Source organism: Dama dama, chromosome 5 (assembly GCF_033118175.1).
Source record: "Dama dama isolate Ldn47 chromosome 5, ASM3311817v1, whole genome shotgun sequence".
In the NCBI taxonomy this organism is placed as follows: Eukaryota; Metazoa; Chordata; class Mammalia; order Artiodactyla; family Cervidae; genus Dama; species Dama dama.
Window position 1 is genome coordinate 103,919,843 of NC_083685.1, and position 18,440 is coordinate 103,938,282.

General features: G+C 58.3%; 2 protein-coding genes across 2 annotated transcripts in view; one reads left to right on the forward strand and one right to left on the reverse strand.

Annotated features, from left to right (window-relative positions):
• Positions 1–33: 33 nt before the first annotated feature.
• SLC5A10 (solute carrier family 5 member 10) overlaps positions 34–18,440 on the reverse strand; it is a 54,396-nt gene continuing 35,989 nt past the window's right edge. Inside the window, exons 10-15 of the mRNA XM_061143634.1 lie at positions 6,619–6,726; positions 4,176–4,326; positions 792–960; positions 460–675; positions 258–315; positions 34–140 (exon numbers count right to left, since the gene is read on the reverse strand). Coding sequence (XP_060999617.1) covers positions 34–140; positions 258–315; positions 460–675; positions 792–960; positions 4,176–4,326; positions 6,619–6,726 — 809 coding nt within the window. The remainder of the gene's footprint in view (positions 141–257; positions 316–459; positions 676–791; positions 961–4,175; positions 4,327–6,618; positions 6,727–18,440) is intronic.
• The window catches only part of FAM83G (family with sequence similarity 83 member G), a 28,602-nt gene continuing 25,180 nt past the window's right edge, over positions 15,019–18,440 (forward strand). The window contains exon 1 of the mRNA XM_061143633.1: positions 15,019–15,617. Coding sequence (XP_060999616.1) covers positions 15,111–15,617 — 507 coding nt within the window. The 5' untranslated portion in view covers positions 15,019–15,110. The remainder of the gene's footprint in view (positions 15,618–18,440) is intronic.

Below are 18,440 nucleotides of genomic sequence, written 5' to 3' on the forward strand. Positions count from 1 at the left end.
CTTGATGGGGAAAGGGGTGCTCTGGGGGCAGCGTCAGGCGAAGTAGGTGTAGAAGAAGATGTTGACGCTCATAAGGAGGATGGCGTTGACACCGCAGACGCGAGCCCAGAAGGCGTATCTCTGGGATGCTCGGCCATCACCTGGGAGTGGTGGGAGGAACGGGCAGATGAGGGCCACAGGGTCCCACTCAGTGCCCTTGCTCTACCGCCCTGCCACGGGTGGGAGCAAGAGGGAAGCCTAGGGTCACACACACACACCTGTTTTCACTCCCGAGGGCAGGTCCTGAGCCAGAGTCCACCAGGTCAGGCTCTGGATCTACAGGGAAGGGCAGGGGTGAGCCCAGACAGGGGTCAGTGATGGAAAGAGGGCAGGGACCAGGGTTAAATGGGGTTACAGGTCAAGACCTAGAAGATTCCTGAGTCAGAGAGGGTCAGAGGCCAGGGGTGAGGGCAGGCTCACCTGGACGCCCTGGGGGTGCGGCGTCAGCAGGCTCCCAGCTACCACCACAGCCCCGCTGAGCAGGAAGAGGGCCACGGCGAAGTGCAAGTAGTGGACACCAAGGAGGATGGGGGGCCGTGTGTCGGGGTGGCCGCAGGACGGGGCTGGGTGCAAGAACTCCAGCACCAGCCTCGTGGCACCCACCGCCAGCCCCGCCATCAGGCCCCAGAAGGCTCCCTGGAGGAGAAGGCAGGGCCGCTGGGGCCTCAGGAGGAAGGCCAGGCCTCCCCCACTCAGCGCCCAGGCAGCAGGAGAGATGAGCCCTGAAGCTGCCCGCTCTCCCCACATCCCACCTGCTCACTGGCCCGCCGCCAGAAGATGCCCAGGACGAAGACCGCAGTCACTGGTGGGGCCAGGGAGCTGGTCACCGACTGCATGTAGATGAAGAGCTGCCCGCCGTTGGAGCCCTGCAGGACGGGGATCCAAGCCACACTCACGCCGACGAGCACCACGATGACCAGCCTGCAGGCAGCAGGGGCCGGGCCATCCTCAAAACCCCCACCCCTCCCCCACCTCCCCCGGGTCACTGAGGCTGGCTCTCCATCTGTCCCCGGCTGCAGGAGCTCCAGCCTCCTCCCTGGCCCCTGCTCCTCTCCTCCAGGGATGCGGCTGGCCTTGCCCTCTCCAGACTCTTCCGTGGCTCCCTGCTGCCTGCAGGAACCGCCCCCGACTCAGCCTGCGTGCTCCCAGTCATTCCTGCGGTCTCCCCCTGGTCTCCTGTCCATCTTCAAGGCCCGACCCCGCCTCTCTGGGTTTGCTGCCATCTCCCACTCCTGGGGACAGCAGCCTCATCCTTTAGTTCACTGCTGCACCTCCCGGCACACAGTAGGCGCTCAATACACATTCGTGAATGACCTGTTGCCCTCACATCCAGGCCAGACTGACCCCCGGTGGTTCCTCAAACCCTGGCGGGCCTTTGAAGGAGTCGGGACCTCTGGTGGCACACCCCAACCTCTGCTGTGCATGGTTTGAAGCCCCTCTCCCTGCTCCCGTGTGGACACCTCCTCCCAGCTCCTGCCTGCCTCTGGCTGGTGTGAGCCACCCTCCACACCCCCACCCTTCAGCAGGGATGTGTTTCACTCATTCTGTCATGAAGCATTCATGAGGAGCCTGCCCGAGAGGATGGGGTGTTGGGGCTCAGTCTCGGTGACGAGCGGGCCTGGTTTCTGCCCTGTCCCCAGAGTGGGGTGTTCTGTCATCGTGTGCTCAGGGCTGGGCTGAGGGAGCCCAGAGGAAGCATCAATCCAGGAGGACTTCCAGGAAGAGGGGGCCTTGCAGCATTGGGGGACAGAACTGGGGCGAGGTGTCCGTATGCTCCTCTCTGCTTAAGGGCCCCCTGCCTGTATCCTGGGTCACTTGGGTGTCCCTCACCCCCAAGGTGGGTGATGGGTGGGACCCTCTGGGACTCCAGAAAGGACAGCAAGAGGCTATGTGTGCAGCTGGGCGGGTCCTCCCCTTCCCAGCCTGAGGGAGAGGGTGGAGGAAGGAGGCGCCCCCTTGATTAGGGCTAATTAACCCTCCGCCTGGCAGGCGGCGGGCACTGCCCTCTTCAAAGGCACAGGCAGGCTGCACCCCACCCTCCTTGCACAGGCCCCGCGTCCAACACCAGACTCAGCATCTCTTACAGGGCTGAGCCTCTGCAGCCAGACTAAAGCGCGGCCCTGGCCCTCACCAACCTCTGGGGTTTGCTCTTCTAACTCAGCCCCCACCAGGCTGCCAGAGGGACCCCAAACCCAGAGGCTGTTCCTTCTGCCTGGAATGCCCTAATCAGCTCCTCCCCCCAGCAAAACCTCCTCAGCCTCCAAAGCCCAGCTCGAGGCCCTCCTCCTCCAGGAAGTCTTCCTGCCCCCTGCCCCATACCCCACTCTGCTGTCAGGATGACAGGCCCACTCCATTGTCCCTGGGCTGCAGCTGTGGTCACTTGAGGGGAGCCCCTCAAGGCCAGGTGTCTCTGAGATCTCTCTGGGTCCCAGGGAGGCCCGGCACAGAGGACTGAGTAACAGGAGTGGGTGCCTGGAGGACCAGGGAGTGGGGCTCGGGATGCCAGTCATGAGCCACACACCCCGAGGCCTGTGGTGGCTCCTCCAGCCCCCCACCTGAGGAGACCCATGGGGTCCCTAGCGTCCCCATGATGCCAGGCTCCTGGGGGACCCCAGTTGCCCTGCCCTGTGTCCTGTCTCTCCTTGGACTGGGGCTCCAGCGACCCAGAGCCTGCATGGTGGAAACACAGCTTGAGTGGTGCTGTTTTAGGCAGGAAGCAGGCTGGAGGTATTGGGGGTATGCTGGTGCTTCAAGAGGGCAGATGGCAGGGCTGAGCCCCGGGGCCCAGAGAGGGTGAGCAGCTGGGCCCACATCACACAGCTGTGCACCCACAGGCAGGCTGGCAGAACCCAGGGTGGGCTTGCCTGAGTGGATGGGCGTGAAGGTAGGCCAAGGGTGCTGTGTGGGGAGTGGGCTGCATGTAGGGGAGACCAGCTCAGAACTTTGGCCAGGAGGCAGCAGGCAGGGGCTGTGGAGCCACCAAAGGGGCCCTGAGGCTGCTGTGTCCAGCCAGGGGGGCGAGGCACACCCTGGGCGGTAGGAGGACGCCCAGTCCCGCATCCGGGAGGCTGGAGCTGGAGGGGCTCAGGGAGTCATCTGGCTGGGAAAGGTGGCCCGGGACTGGGAGCTGACTCTGGGAGCGGAGGGAGGGGCTCCCTGCCCTGGAGGAGGCCCGGGCCACGCGGGAGCCCACACCTGCCGGCTGGCGTGTCCCAACACAGGCGGCTGTGCTGCGTCACGGGACGGCTGCCTGGAACTCAGGGGACCCCACCCTGAGGACGGGTGCCACGTGCTCTCAGCCGGAGGGGGCACTGCTGGGTCAAGCCCAGCACCAGAGAGCAGGGTCCTCTGGGTGGGCAAAGTGGGGGTCGCTTGGCTCAGAGGCAGAAAAGTGGGGCGGGACCCCTGAGAGGGCACCAGCTCCCCTTCACCAATCGCAGAGTCTCAGCCCGGGAACTCCTGGGGACTTAGCCGAGCTTGGGGATGGAGGGTTGGGCCAGACACAGCTACACCCGCAGGAGGGGCACCAGAACAGCAGCGGGACCTACGAGGCCTGCCTGATCTACGGGAGCCACTGGGCTCTAGATCCTACACGGGGCTTCCAGGGGAGGGGACTCAGTCCTTGCCCGGGGGTATCAGGTGGGCTGCCAGGAGGAGGGGCACTTGAGCAGATTCTAGAAAGATTAGATGAGTCATGGAGGGATAAAGATGGGGCAAGCAGGGCTCAGAGGATGTGCGCAGAAGCTCAGTGGGGCCAGAGGGACAGCTACAGTCCGGGTGTGGCCACGCTCAAGTACTGGCTCCTGGCTTCTCTGCAGCAGCTGGGATACAACAGGGGACTAGGGGCTCAGACCCAGAAAGACATCTCTGGATGTTGGGGATGGGGGGCTTTCCTAGCAGACTCCCTCAGAGGTCCTGACTGGAGTAAGAGAGCTACCCAGGATGGGCATGGCCAGGGGCCTGATATGGAAGGTGGGGCGGTAGGTTCTGGCCTCTCCTCTCCTCTCCTTTCCTTCCTGGCATCGTTCTATCTCTGACCAGCAAACTCCTACTCATGCCTCAATGCCCACCTCTGGGGGGTCCTCCCGGGCTAAGGGTGTGCTGGGGAAGCCCTCCTCCCCGCCCCTCCCCCATACCGTCCCACCAGTAGCAGCTCCCGCTCGCCTGCACCGGGCCGCAGCCGCTTCCAGATGTCCATGGTGAAGAGGGTGCTGCTGCTGTTGAAGATGGAGGTCAGCGAGGACATGAGCGCAGCCATCATCACAGCGACCATCAGCCCCCGCAGACCTGGGGGAGGGGTACAGGCCGCTGTGACCTCCCTGGGCTTCTCCCGGGCCCTGCTGACAAGGCCTCTCCAAGTGCCCGCAGGCAGAAGCCCAGAAGGGTGGGGGTGAAGGTGTTGGAGGTGGTGGGAGGAAGACCCTGACTTGGGAGGCCGGGGCTGATGGTGGGCTCCTGCAGCTGCAGGCAACGTGTCTGTTCTCAGCCTCTCGTTTCTACAGAGCTTCCAGTTGACAGAATGCTTCCACACCAATTTCATCTGACGGATGAGGAGGTGGACGCTCAGAAAGGGGAAGAGAGTTGCCCAGGGAGGCACAGCAGGCCAGAGACAAAATCCAGGGGTGGTCAGGGAGTGACAAGGGACCCTCAGCCTGGAGCCCACACCCCGGGCAGGGCTCAGGGGCCCCGGGCCCAGGGTTTCTGCTACTTCTTGTGCATGGCCACAGGCAGGCTGAGGGCCCCTGTCTCACTGGCTCCAGGGGAGAGGAGATAAGGCTGCCCAAATGTGGGATAAAAGCCCTTGAAATGAATGAAGGGCCTGCATCGAGGTGGGCAAGGCCCTGCTGTGCAAGGCCTCCTGGTGGTCGTAGGCTCGAAAGGGGCTGAGGGTACAGAGGACTCAGCACTGTGTGACTTTAAGTTGGTTGGCTCCCTCTCTGGGCTCTGTCACAAGTCTATCTCCAAAGTTTCTTGTGCTTTTTCTTCAAGTGTCTAAGCACCTCCTCCACCTCTGCAGATTCCCTGTCTGTCCTCCAGCCCCACCAACACCTACACACCCCTCCCTGACCCCAGGAAACACCACCTCCTCCGAGGGCTCAGCCTTGTAGATGCCACTGCTTGCCTGGCCCTGGTTCTGTGTCTGACCTGCTGTGTCACTTCCAGACATCTCATAATCCTCTCTGTTCACTAGGCTGGCTGGGATGGGGCCCAAAGCAAAGTGAGTTAAATCATGGTTTCCCCCCAAACATTTCTCCAACCTCCTTCTCTTGCTCAGGGAGGTGGATTACCTTGGGGTTTATACTCCTCCTATTTCTCAGGCAGAGAGCTCATGACCTTGGAGCGGGATCTCTAGGGGTTGTGGTGAGCCCCTCAGAAGAGTACAGGCAGACAATGCCCCCAGGCGCGAGCCCCCAGGGCAGCCAACCCCTGTGCCGGTCAGTTTTCCTGTGCTGTGTTTAATCCCACAACCACGCTGAGGGAAGAGTAGGCATCATTATCCCCAATTTACAAACGAGGACACGAAGCTGCGAGCAGGGAAGAGGCTTGCCCCAAATATCTCTGCCAGCAAATGGCAGAGCCCAGGCCTGGTCCAGAAGGGAGGGAGGGAGAGAGGAGCAGGGCGGGGTCCGAGCTCCCACGGTGGGACACTGAGAATCCGGAGGTGAAGCCAGCAGAGGACAGCCGTCTCCTCTGTTTGCTCCGGTGGGACCACACCCCTCGTCCTGTGTCCTGCTTTCACACCCTGTATCACACTGGCCGGGAATGTGGAAACGGCCAAAACATGCCCATGTTCTCTGGTCTGCAGGGTCTCAGGGAGGCAGAAGCTGTAGGCTCAAGGCAGGGCTGGGCCCCTTGGGCCCTGGCGGAGTTAGCAGTGGACTTAGGGGCCAGGAGACTGAGTTCTGTGTCTCAGCCACAAGCTACAAGCCCGGGACGAGTCACCTTCCTCTCATCTGTGTCTCAGTTTCCACATCTGTAAACACAGCTAAGAACTCTGCCTCATAACATATAGGAGAGGTCGTTTGTGAGTGGGCCTGACACTCAACAGGCCTGAAAGACGAGAGCGTGGCAGCCTTTCTCAGGGGCAGGGCCAGCACAGGCTAAGAGGATCCCCCAGCCCCGAGTTCAGACCCCAGCTTTGCGGCTTGCTTGTCATCTGACCTTGGCCAGGGCACCTTGGGTCCCAGCTTCCCCATCTGTAAAGCTGGGATAATAAGGGACTTCCCTGGAGTTCTGGGCTTCCACCGCAGGGGTTGCAAGTTCAACCTCTAGTTGAGGAACTAAGATCCCACGTGCCTTGCAGGGTTGCAAAAAATGAAAAAAAAAAAACAAACAAAAAACAAAGAGGGTATGATGATTAGAGCACCAGGGTTCCTGAGAAGTAGGTGCAGGTCAGTCCTGTGCGACCCCTGGGCATGGTGCTTGGTGCATGGTGGGCGCCCTATGTGCTTTCTGATTCCTTTCCTCTCTTCCCCCACGAGCAGAACATCCCACCCGGGTATCACACAGGGTCACGCTGGATCCAGAGTGGCCTCCATCACCCCCAGGGCCCCTTGTCAGACCCAGCCAGGGCCTCACCTGTGGGCATCAGCTCCATGACCAGCTTGGGGTAGGCGATGTTGGAGCAGCCGATTTCGGCGCCGCAAGCCCGCAGGCACTCGGCTGGCACCACGCAGCCCACGTCATCTGCAGGAGAAGGATTCTCAGTGTCCCTGGCCTGCTCCACACCCTGGGTTGGGGCAAGGAGCCTGGCTGGACCTGCTCTGTCACCACCTGCCATCAGCTGCTGCTCGGCCCCAGGCCTGTTTCCCGGCCAGGGTGACAGACAAGGAGGGGGCCAGTCTTGGAGCAACTATTCTGTACCTGGACACCCTCTCTTCCTGCCTTCCTGTCCATCACCACAAGCCTGTCCATATCCACGATGCCAGCTCCCTGTCCCCACGCGAGGCTGGGGCTCCCCTGCAGTGCTGCCCGCCCAAGCAGCGGTCAGCGGTCAGTCTACCATCTGCTGTCTCCCTCTCCCTACCTCCTGCCCCCAGCCCTTCTCCCCAGAGGAGCAGGTGAAGGCCCTCCCCTCTGACTGTCTCCATCAGCTTCCAGAGGACTCTTCAAACAAGAAGGGAGAGTCTGCACAAGACTCTCCGGATGCCAGGCTCCTCCAGGCCAGTCTCCTTCTGCACCCTCCTCTCACAGCATCCCAGCCTCCCCCCACCCAACCTTCCTCTTCCAGGCCTTCCCAGGGGCTGCTCAAAAGTAATCTCCTGTATCTGGGCCATAAGGATGGGACCAGGTTTCATTGCAGACACTCCCCGTGGCAGAGACAGCGCCTACTGTGTGCTCTCTGAGTGGATGTCCAGGGCCTCAACCCAGGCCCAGACTGAATCTGAAGTCTCCATCTCCCTCCCAGCACCATCGGCCCTGACCCCTGGGTTTTCAGCAGCGGCGGGGGCAGGGAGGGGGGCAGAGGAAGGCAGAGAGTGACCTGCGCTCAGAGAGAACAGGGGACGGGCATGCGGCCGCTTGGCACAGGGGTCTGTTTGGGGTCAGAATGTTTCCACGTGTAGCATCAACGTTCCTGTCACCCAGAGCCCTCCTCATGGACCGAGCACTCCTGGGTTAAGAACCCTCCTTAGATGCCCAACTCACTGTGGAGGGTCTCTGGTCTCCTCCCTTGAGCCAGTGGGACTGGAGTAGCATCACTCCGCACCCATGATCCTCAGCCCGTCTCCAGCCCAGCCTCTCCTGAACGCCAGGCTCCTAGGATATCTGCACCGCCAGCCTCCAGGCTGTCTGTCTTCCCTCCCCACTGCCAGTCCGCCAGCCCCCAGCCCATGGGGGCTCCTCCCGTCACCTGCCCCCTCCACTGGGCTCCCTCTACCTGCTGCTCTGTCTTCTCATTGGCCCTCTTCCACCCTCTGCACCCTCATCCTTTCAAAGTCACGGCTTTGCTCTTGCCACTTCCTTCTCAGGATCCCCCTCCCCAACCTGGAGCCCATGGCTTCCTGGAAAAAAATTCCTTTCCACGACATTCAGACAGTCAACATTAGAGGCCCTGGACTGCCAGGCCCAGGCCCTGTCCTCCCAGCACCCGTGCCGGCCACCCTGACCTGCTTGTATTTTCTCACACACACCCAGCACCCTGACGCCTTTGTGCCTGGGCAGACGTGGCTGGGCTGCCTCCTCCCACTGCTCCTGCTCTGTCCCTACCCTTGTTTGCCTCCTGCTTCATGCCTGCTGCAAAGGACTTGCTCTCGGAGGCTTTCCATAACTGTCCCCCAACCCCTCCCAGGCAGAACAACTTCCTCCCAAGCCCTCCTAAAGCCCAGGGTTGAATCACAATTATTTGTTTGCATATTTCACCTCCTCCACCAGACTGGGAGCTCCCCAAGGGCGGACACTGGCTTTGAATCACCTCTGCTCCCAGGTATCACCCAGTCCAGGGCTGGGCCCAGAGAAGATACTCTGTGAACATCTGTGAATGAATGAGTGAGTAAATAAGTGAATGACTGGAGGAAGGAGAAAGGCACAGAAGGCCAGGAGGAAAGGGAGAAAGGAGCCCATGAAGCCCTAGGGGGGCGTTCAGGCACTGTTGGATCCAGCTACCTTGCCCACAGCTGTGCAGATGTAAGAACTCAGGACCAGAAAGAGCATAAGTTGTCTAGGACACATAGTCAGACCCAGGATACAGCCTGGGGTCCCCTGGAGGGACTCTGGGTCCAGGTGAGGGCAGGTGACTGGCCCCTCCCAACAGGTTCTGGGCTCAGACTGGCTGGCTCTGCACCTAGAGGACTCAGCCCTCCCGGAGGGACGGATAAAGAGTCACAGTCACATAATGGCTTGAAAAGCCAGTGTCAGGAGATTCTGCCCAGGTTTTTTCAGCCTGTTGCAGCCCATTGCAGGCTCCCAGAATGGGGCCCTGCCTCTGGGCACCTCGGGGTTTGTGCTGAGCAGCAGGAAAGAACCACCTCTCTTTTGTGACAGCAGCAGAGGTGTCGTCGCCACCTAAACACCAGCCCCCATTGGTGCCCACTCAGGACTGAGCAGCCCCGGGCCGAAGGTGGGGCCAGGGGCCTGGGTAAGAGGCTCTGGCCTTGTCTGGTGCTGGACTCTGCAGGCCTGCGGGGGTGTCCCCACTGGCTCCATCCTGACATCAGCACCCCCACCCAGTGGGGGCCCACGCCGGAAGCCTGAGGGCTGCCTCCCTCCCTGCCCCCCACGTCCTCCCTCCCTTTGGCCAGGGACAAGTCCAGCCACTGGGCTTGGGGACCAGGGGGGCTGTACCACCTGCCCCCTGTAACCCACTCCCTGTGGGAGCTTCTAAGTCTGCCCACACTGCTTCCTGCTCACAGCCTCCTGTGGCCCCCATCGCCCGCAGGAACGACCATGGGGCTCTAGATGGGCACTACAGCCTCTTGCCCACGTGGCCACCCTAACTACCACCAAAATTTCACCCACAACTCCAGGCCTCTGTGTTTGCTGTTCCCTCTCCCTGGAACACCCTTCTGAAACCCAGGGAGCTCCTCCTGACTCCTCTCGGCTCTGAGGCATCACCCTCCATGCGTGCCTTCCTGCCTCTCCACAGACAATACTGCAGGAGCCCCTGGGGGATCCTGGGCCCCAGGCGTGCACAGCATCAGCCCATGCGTGGCGGGTTGTGCCTGTGTCTGTTGACTGACTGAATGACTCTCTTCTAAGCTGGTCACTCGACACACCACCCCGGGGAGTAAACAGGGTGCTCCCCACTCCCAGGCCAGCCTGGCTCATCCCTGGGAGCCAGTCTAGACACTGATGTTGCAGGAGGAAGCGGGAGAAAAGAAAAGCACACAGACCTGCATTTGAGTCCAGTTCTCCCAAACCCATACTGTGTGCATGCTCAGTCGGTTCAGTCGTTCCCAACTCATTGTGACCCCATGGACTGTAGCCCACCAGACTTTTCTCTCCATGTGATTATCTAGGCAAGAATACCAAAGTGGGTTGCCATGCCCTCCTCCAGGGGATCTTCCCGACCCAGGGATCGAACCCATGTCTCTTACAGCTCTTGCATTGGCAGGCGGGTTCTTTACCACTGAGCCACCTGGGAAGCCTCCGTATTGTGGGGTCCTGGGAAATTGTTCTCGGGCTGTTTCCTCCTCGGTAAAGCCCTTCTAGGGACATCCACAGCCAATGACTCAACCTAAACTTCACACCTCACACAAATATTAACTCAAAATAGACCACAGATTTAAGTGTAAATTACCAAACTTCAAGGAAAAAAAATAGGAGAATATCATCAGAACCTAGGGCAAAATGAAGAGTTTTTAGACTTAACATCAAAAGCATAATCCATAAAATGAAAAATTGACAAAATAGAGCTCAGCAAAACTAAAGCTTTGGGGATTTCCCCCGAGGTCCAATGATTAAGACTCTGAGTCCTCACTGCTGAGGGCCTGGGTTCAATCCCTAGTGGGGGAACTAAATACCACAAACTGCACAGTGTGACCAAAAAAACCCCAAACAAACAAAATAAAACCAAAAAGAAGAAAAACAAACAAACAAACAAAAAAAACACTAAAGCTTTTGCTTTGTGTAAAACATCATCAGTGAAAAGGATGAAAAGAAAAGCTACAGAAACAAATTCAATAAAGTCACAGGAAACAAGATCCATACTCAGAATCAGTTGTTTCTCTGTGCTAAGTGTGAACTGTCAGAAAGAGAAATTCAGAAAACAATCTTATTCTTTTTTAATGCTATTTACAACATATATATATATATATATATATAATACATATATATACATACACATATAAAAAGTTGCTATTCATTTATGTATTGTAAATATGCTGTTTACAATACATAAAAAGTTTACAATAGCATAAAAAAATAAGATACCTAGGAATAAATTTAACCAAGGAGATGAAAGATCTGTACACTGAAAACTATAAGACACTGAAAGAAACTGAAGAAGACGCACCAAAAAATGAAAAGATATTCCATGCTCACAGATGAGAAGAATTAACAGTGTTAAACTATCCATACTACCCATAGTGATCCATAGATCCAATTCAATCCCTATCAAAATTCCAATGATATTTTTCACAAAGATATTAAAAGCCATCCTAAAATATTTGGATGGAACCAATAAAAGATCCTGAGTAGCCAATGGAATTTTTTTAAGAAAGGAAAACAATGTTGGAGGCATCACAGGCCCTGATTTCAAACCAAATCATAAAGCTGTAGTAAACAAAACAGTGTGGTACTGGCACCAAACAGACACATAGATCCATGGAACAGAATAGAGACCAAAAGCAAAACGAAAGTGAAACTGTTAGTCACTCAGTCATGTCCAACTCTGTGACCCCATGGACCGCAGCCCACCAGGCTCCTCTGCCCATAGAATCTTCTAAGCAAGAATACTGGAGTGGGTAGTCATTCCTTTCTCCAGGGAATTTTCTTGACTCAGGGATCGAACCCAGGTCTCCAGATTTGCAGGCAGATCTTCTCACATACATGGTCAACTGGTTTACGACAAAGGAGTCAAGGATATACAATGGGGAAAGGATAGTTTTTGCAATAAATAGTATTGGGAAAACCAGACAGTGACATGCAAAAGAATGAAACTGGACTCCTGTCTCACACCACATGCAGAAATCAACTTAAAGTGGCTTAAAGATTTGAATGAAGACCAGGTGCCATAAAACTCCTAGAAGAAAACATAGGTGGTAGCTCTTCAACATCAGTCTTGGCCATGACTTTTTGGATTTGACACCAAAAACAAAGGCAAAAAAAAGTGAAAAACAAAAACAAACAAATAAAACAACTGGGACTACATCAAACTGAAAAACTTTTGCACATCAAAGAACACAATCAACAAAATGAAAAGGTATCTTGAGGAGAAAATATTTGCAAATTGTGTATTTGATAAGGAGCTAATATCCTAAATTTGTAAAGAATTCATGCATTCAGTATCTAAGACTAAAACCCACAAAATCCCCAAAATTTGCTTTAAAGATGGGCAGAGGAACTAAACAGACAGGAAACAAATGGCCAACAGGTATGTGTAAAGTACCTGTACAACATCACTAATCATCAGGGGAATGCAAATCAAAACCACAATAAGCTATCACCTCACACCTGCAAGAAGGGCTATTACAAAAACATGAGAGATAACAAGAGCTGGCCAGGATGTGAAGAAAAGGAAACATTTGTACACTCTTGGTGGGAATGTAAATTGGTGCAGCCACTATGGAAACAACATGGAGGTTCCTTAAAAAATTATAAACAGAACTACCATATGATTCAGCAGTCCCACAACTAGGTACATATTTTAAGGAAACGAAATCACCACCTTGAAGAGACCTTTGCACTCCTATTCATTGCAGGATTGTTTACAATAGCCAACATATGGAAACAATTTTAAGTGTCCTTCAATACCTTCGATGAATGGATAAAACTGTGACACTCATATAAATATATATGAAAATATCATTCAGGGACTTCCCTGGTGGCCCAGTGGCTAAGACTCCACATTTCCAATGCAGGGGGTATGGGTTCCATCCCTGGTCAGGGAACTAGATCCCACGTGCTGCAACCAAGGCCCAGTACAATCAAATAAATAAATAAAATAAATATTGGAAAAGAAAATATTATTCAGTCATGAGAAGGAAAGACATCCTATCATTTGTAACAATGTGGATGGACCTCAAGGGTTTTACTCTGAGTGAAACAAGCCAGACAAAGATAAATACCATATGATATCCCTTATATGTGGAGGCTAAGAATACCAAACTCATAGAAATAAAGACTAGCATACCATGGAGTACCAGTCAGCAACAGAAAAGAATGATCTACCGATATATGCTGACTGGAACGAATCCCTAGAGGAGAATGGATCAGTGGTGGCCAGAGTTAGGGTGGAGATAGTTTGACTGCAGGGGGACAGTTCTCCAACTAGATTGTGACAGTGGTTATGCAACCCTACGCATGTGATGAGGTTGTACACACATGCACATAAACAAGCACATGTAAGCTGGTGAAATCTGAACCAGCTTTCTGGCTGTGGTTATTGCACTGTGGTTATACAAGATGCCACCACTGAGGGAGACTGGGTGAAGAGTGCCTGCAAGCTCTCTGCTGGCTTTTCAACAGCTTCCTATGATTCTAAAATTGTGGGCAGGTAACTGGAGGGCTAGAGGCTCTTCAGCCCTGAGAGCCAGGACTCCCTTCATGAGCCCAGGGCCTCCAAGCAGGGGAAGAACAAAAGGAGATGCCGAGGCCCAGAGACAGCCTTGTCTGGGGTCCCCAGTGGCCATTAGCCAGGCTTCAGGGTTCCCAGTGCCGGGCTCACCCCTGGGGCCGCCTCCCTCCCATATCTGACTGTGTGGGGTGGGGGTGGGGAGGTAGGTGTGTGTGCACCTACCTGGGAGGTGCTGGGGGCACCTGAAGGGGCACCATGTTCAGACACAATGTGAAGCCCCCAGGCCAGGGCAGAGGGCAGAACCCAGTGATGGGACCACAGAGACACTGGGCTGGGAGTCAGCATCACTGCTGAGGGCAGAAGACCCAGGGGAGATGGCCTGACAGGCAGATGGGTGGTGGAGACGGTCCTGGGGCAGGTTTTCTAGGGCCCAGGCCTAGAGATGTCAACAGCCAACCCTCCGCAGCACAGAGCAGTGTCCCCAGGGCCCCAAGCCCAGAGGAGCACAAGCAGCCCATGCAAGGCTGGGAGGGAGTGGGAAGGCTGGGCCAGGTGCCTGGCTGACTGGTTGCGGCACGCGACGGGGTGGGGGTTGTGGTTGGCGAGGTTTAATGGGCTTTGCTGTCCCCACGCTGGCAGCCTGCTTTCAGATGTGGTCCCCACACACCCCCGTCATTGGGGTCCCAAGCTCCAGGGACGCAGGGCAGATAGCTGGGCCTGACCCCAGCCCACAGCTGCCCTCTCGGGCCCTCCTCGCCCCAGGGCCTGGGGCGCGGCTCATCATTCAGGACCAGTCCTGGGGGGTTGGGGTGGGATGGGGGGGGGGGTTGTTCTCAGCAGGGAGCCCGGGCTGGGACTTAGAACTGGGTGCCTGCCCTGTCCACACCAGGCTCTGTGAGGGCCCCTGAGGCTGGGTCAGAGCGGCCCCGCCCCTGCCTCGGAGGCTCCCAGCCCAGCACCCCAACTCTAATTCCACAGCGGGTGAGCATCTGTGCATACTTTCTGTCCCACCTGGGAAACTGGACACGATTGGGTTGGACCAGGATTACCAGCAGTGTGGGGGCGGGGTGTGTCAAGGCTATCGCCTTGCTGTGTGTCCTCAGGAGAACACTGTCCCTCTCTGGGCTGCAATGGCCCAGAAGCGCTTGAATTTTGAGCGGTTCAGAATTCGACCACCTGGGGCTGGTGGCGGAGGAAGAGACGGGCGCACACCCGCCAGACGTCGGTCAGTCCGGGGTGGGGTGAATGTTTCCGGCCCCGCCCCCGGCCGCACGTGACCGCAGGTGGCGGCAGCGGGGTGGGCGGGGCCTCACTTAGTCACCGCCGCCAGCGCCCGCGCCACCCGCGCGCCCGGTAAGCGAACCCCGGCCCGCGCCCCAGACCCCCGACTCTCGGCCCCCGGGAGACCCGTCCGCTCACGCGCCGCCCCGAACCTCCTCCGCGCAGACCCCTAGGGTTGCCGATCGCGGCGCTGGGAACTTTGGGGGCCCCTTCCCACCCCGGAAGCCCTGGGGATGCGGGGCGCCGCCGAGCAGGGCCAGAGGTCGTCGGAGAGCAGACTCTGGACCCTCCTTCTTGGGAACTTCTGGGGAGTCCCTTGCCGGCCCTAGTTACCCCCAGAAGTCGCCAGGACCTCTGGCAGCTACAAAGATCCCCCGGGAGGAGGGCCCCCGCCCCCCGCAGGTACCGGCACCCGGACGGGAGGCTTGCGCCCCCGCCCCCCGCCGGCCCCTCCTCCGCGCGGCAGCCCCTCCCCGGCCCCGCCTGCACTCTGACCCGACCCTGCCGGCCCGCCCCTCCTGCAGGTCCCGGGGCAGAGGAGCGGCGGCGGCCGGAGGCCCCAGAGCGCTCAGCGCCCAGCCGGAGACGGCCCGGAGCTGCGGAGCTCGCGGCCGCCATGGCCTTCTCGCAGGTGCAGTGCCTGGACGACAGCCACGTCAACTGGCGCTCCAGCGAAGCCAAGCCCGAGTTCTTCTACAGCGAGGAGCAGCGGCTGGCGCTCGAGGCGCTGGCGGCCCGCGGCCGCGACGCCTTCTACGAGGTGCTGAAGCGCGAGAACATCCGCGACTTCCTCTCAGAGCTGGAGCTGCGGCGCATCTTGGAGACCATCGAGGTGTACGACCCCGGCTCTGAGGACCCCCGCGCCGGCGCGCAGCCCCGCGGGCCGGACGATGGTGAGGCGGCCAGCGCGGGCGGGGCCACCCCCACCGAGGCCGAACCGCTGCCCTCGCTGGAGTATTGGCCCCAGAAGTCGGACCGCTCCATCCCACAGCTAGACCTGGGCTGGCCTGACACCATCGCCTACCGCGGCGTGACCCGGGCCAGCGTCTACATGCAGCCCCCCATCGACGGGCAGGCCCACATCAAGGAGGTGGTACGCAAGATGATCAGCCAGGCCCAGAAGGTGAGCCGGCTGGCCGGAGTCGCCAAAAGACGCAGCCGGGCAGGCCTAACCTGACCCGGTGTCTCAGGCGCCCACACGCGCGCACTCAGCCCAGCCCCGGCTCTCGGCTGCCTGTTGGGCTACCTCCCTCCTGCCTTCGCCCGGATCCTCCGTTTGTCTGCAGAGCGATAGGGCATCTGGGTCCCCTGGCCGCTGACAGCAGGTTGCCCCATCTCAAAGGAACTTTGTGCATCGTTGGGGGGTGTTTCTGACTTCCCCAGACTTAGCGAGCAGGTTCCCCAGAAGAAGGTGCTTGGACGGGGTGGGGCAGGAAGGATCACTGGGCTTTCACTCACTGTCCCCGGGGATGGCTCTGAGAAGCAGGAGGTTCCTGCGCACAGGTGCCCCTGAGCCCTCTGGTGTTGCTTTTGTGGATGGTGGAGACAGTCTGGGGCCTGGGGTAGGCATGGAGACTGAGAAATAGCCTGAGTCTGGCTGAGGCTGGCCTGGAGATCCAAGTTCAACTGTGCCTTTTTCCTTGCTGTGCTGGGTGACTGAGAGCAAGTAGCTCTCCCTCTCTGAGCCTCTTCGTGAGCTTTGCAGTGGCAGAACCTTCCCAGGGTAGGAGGTGGGGACTGGCGATGGTGTGTTCCTGGGGGTGGAAGCAGAGCAAGTCCCAGTGAGGGTTGTCAGCCTGGATTGAAGGGACCTCAGGCGTTGTCTGGACCTCCCGCAGAGCGACCCCTGCCGAGCTGTGCCTTGTCCCGCTGTGGCTATCCATTCAGCTGACCCACTGACATAGCTTCTGAGAAGGGGTCTCTCCACTGGCAGCCAGCCAGGCCCTTCCTGGATAGCCGTGACCACAAGCAGGGCATTCTCTTGCTTCCGTGGTTTCAAGACACATTCTGAGATGACTGATAAAGCCTGCCTCGCGAGCAGTGTTGAGGATTCAGAAGCCAGCTCTGGACTCAGTAGAGAGGAGTGAGTGGTCAGCAGTGGCTGTTCTGGCCTTGGCCTGGCGGGGCAAGGTATTTCTAGCTGAGTCGAACCCCTTCACTATTCTGGGCCTGCTCAAAACCCAGACAGTGGCCTTGGGGATCATCCTGGCTGATAGGGCCCAGGGGAGCTCTTGGGCAGAGAGACCAGAAGTGGGTCAGGCACTGACAAGATGGCCATGGCTTAAGTTTCCAGAAAGGTGGAGTCCCTGTTTCCCGAAGGGGCTGGCGGGGTTGGATAGCCTGTGTTGGGAAGCCTGGCTCTTGGCCTGATCCCAGGCAGCTTTGGGGCTTTGGGTTTCTGCTCTGTGAAATGGAGGTGGCGGGGATGAAAGCCATGAGGATGGAGTTGGATGTTGGAGTGAGGAAGAGGTGGGGTGGAGGGACCATCACAGTTTTCAGGCTGAATAACCTGCTATGGCAGAGGGGGGTGCTGCTGGCATGGGTGCCAGGCTTGAGGTCATGGAACCCAGTCCCCTAGGAGTGCCTGTTGGATCCCATTACCCAGCCTCCACCCCCTTTTTAAAAATGGAGAAATTGAGACCCTGGTAGAGGGGGCTTGACCTGCTGTGCTGGGGCGCCTCTCCTCCCCACCAGAAGTAGGAAAGAGGTGAATCCAAGATCCCAGACTGCTCGGGAACAGCTGGAAAGTTTTATCTCCCCAAGATGGAAAGACAGACGGCCAGGTCCAGACAGGGGAGCCTGGGGCCAAGCTGAGCACCAGGGCCTCCTCCCTCCTCTCTCGTCTCTGTGTCTGGGGCTGAGACCCAGCCATCCCATGCAGCCCCATGCCCCCTGTAACTTTGTTTGTTCCCCACAAAACCCTCCAGGCTTATCAGCATCACCTGTATAAAGGGACAGAGCCAGGAGAAAGTCCCGCCCAGGCCTGCACCCTGGTCTGTGTGGTCCCAGTCGGTGCTGTCCTGCAGCCCCCAACAGGTGGGCATTGGCCCTGCTTTCATCCCTCCCAGGGTAGGGGCTCACTGACCATGCTCATACGGCATGGGCTCAACAGGAGGGGCCTCAGAGGCCAAGCGCCTCCTCTTTCGGCCAGGGACACCAAGACACAGAGGACGGGGGATTTGTTCACACCTGATGGGGAGCCTTGCTCCTGCTTTCCAGCCCATGTCTTCCCTGCCACGTCCACCCCAGGACCCGCGGCCAACATAGTGTGTGGGGGGTGGAGGGGATGGCCCTGATAACCAGAGCTGCTGTTTACCGGGTGCCAGGCACTTTATAGTCTCGTGTAGTGTTATCTGCTCCATTTTCCAGATGTAGTCACTGAGGCCCAGCAGGTTAGTCCCTGCCAAGGTCACCTGGCTAGCTCTCGGGTGGAGAGTTGGGAAAGGGACCAGACTGGTGTTGTCCTCAGACTCTAGACAGGTCCCCTGCCTGTCCTGCCCTGGCCTTGGAAGACACAGTGACAGGCAGAGCAGGGAGGGGCCGCTCATCCAAGCTGCCTGGGACCCTCCCGGCTCCCTGCTGTGCTGCCTCCTGGCTCGCAGGGCAGGGCCGTGACGCCGGCGGGTGCTGACGGGTGCTGACAGGGCGCTTTGCCTGGGCCGCCTGCCTGGCCGCCAGGAGCCTGACCCGCCTTCTCTCTCCCCATGAATCACCTCTCTTTCCTTCACCCCTGAATCCTCCTCTTGCCCCAGCTCCAGTGCAGGGAGAACGACCCCTCTCCCCATCTGGGATGGAGACCCCACGGTCCAGCTGCCTGGACAAAATGCTGGCCCCCTGCCCACCTGGGCCCCTGGGCTGAGGCTGGTGGCGCTGAGTCAGGACAGCCCAGCCCACCGCCTCCTCAGCCCAGGCTGTCGTCAGCACAGCGGGCCGACCCCGGGGCAGG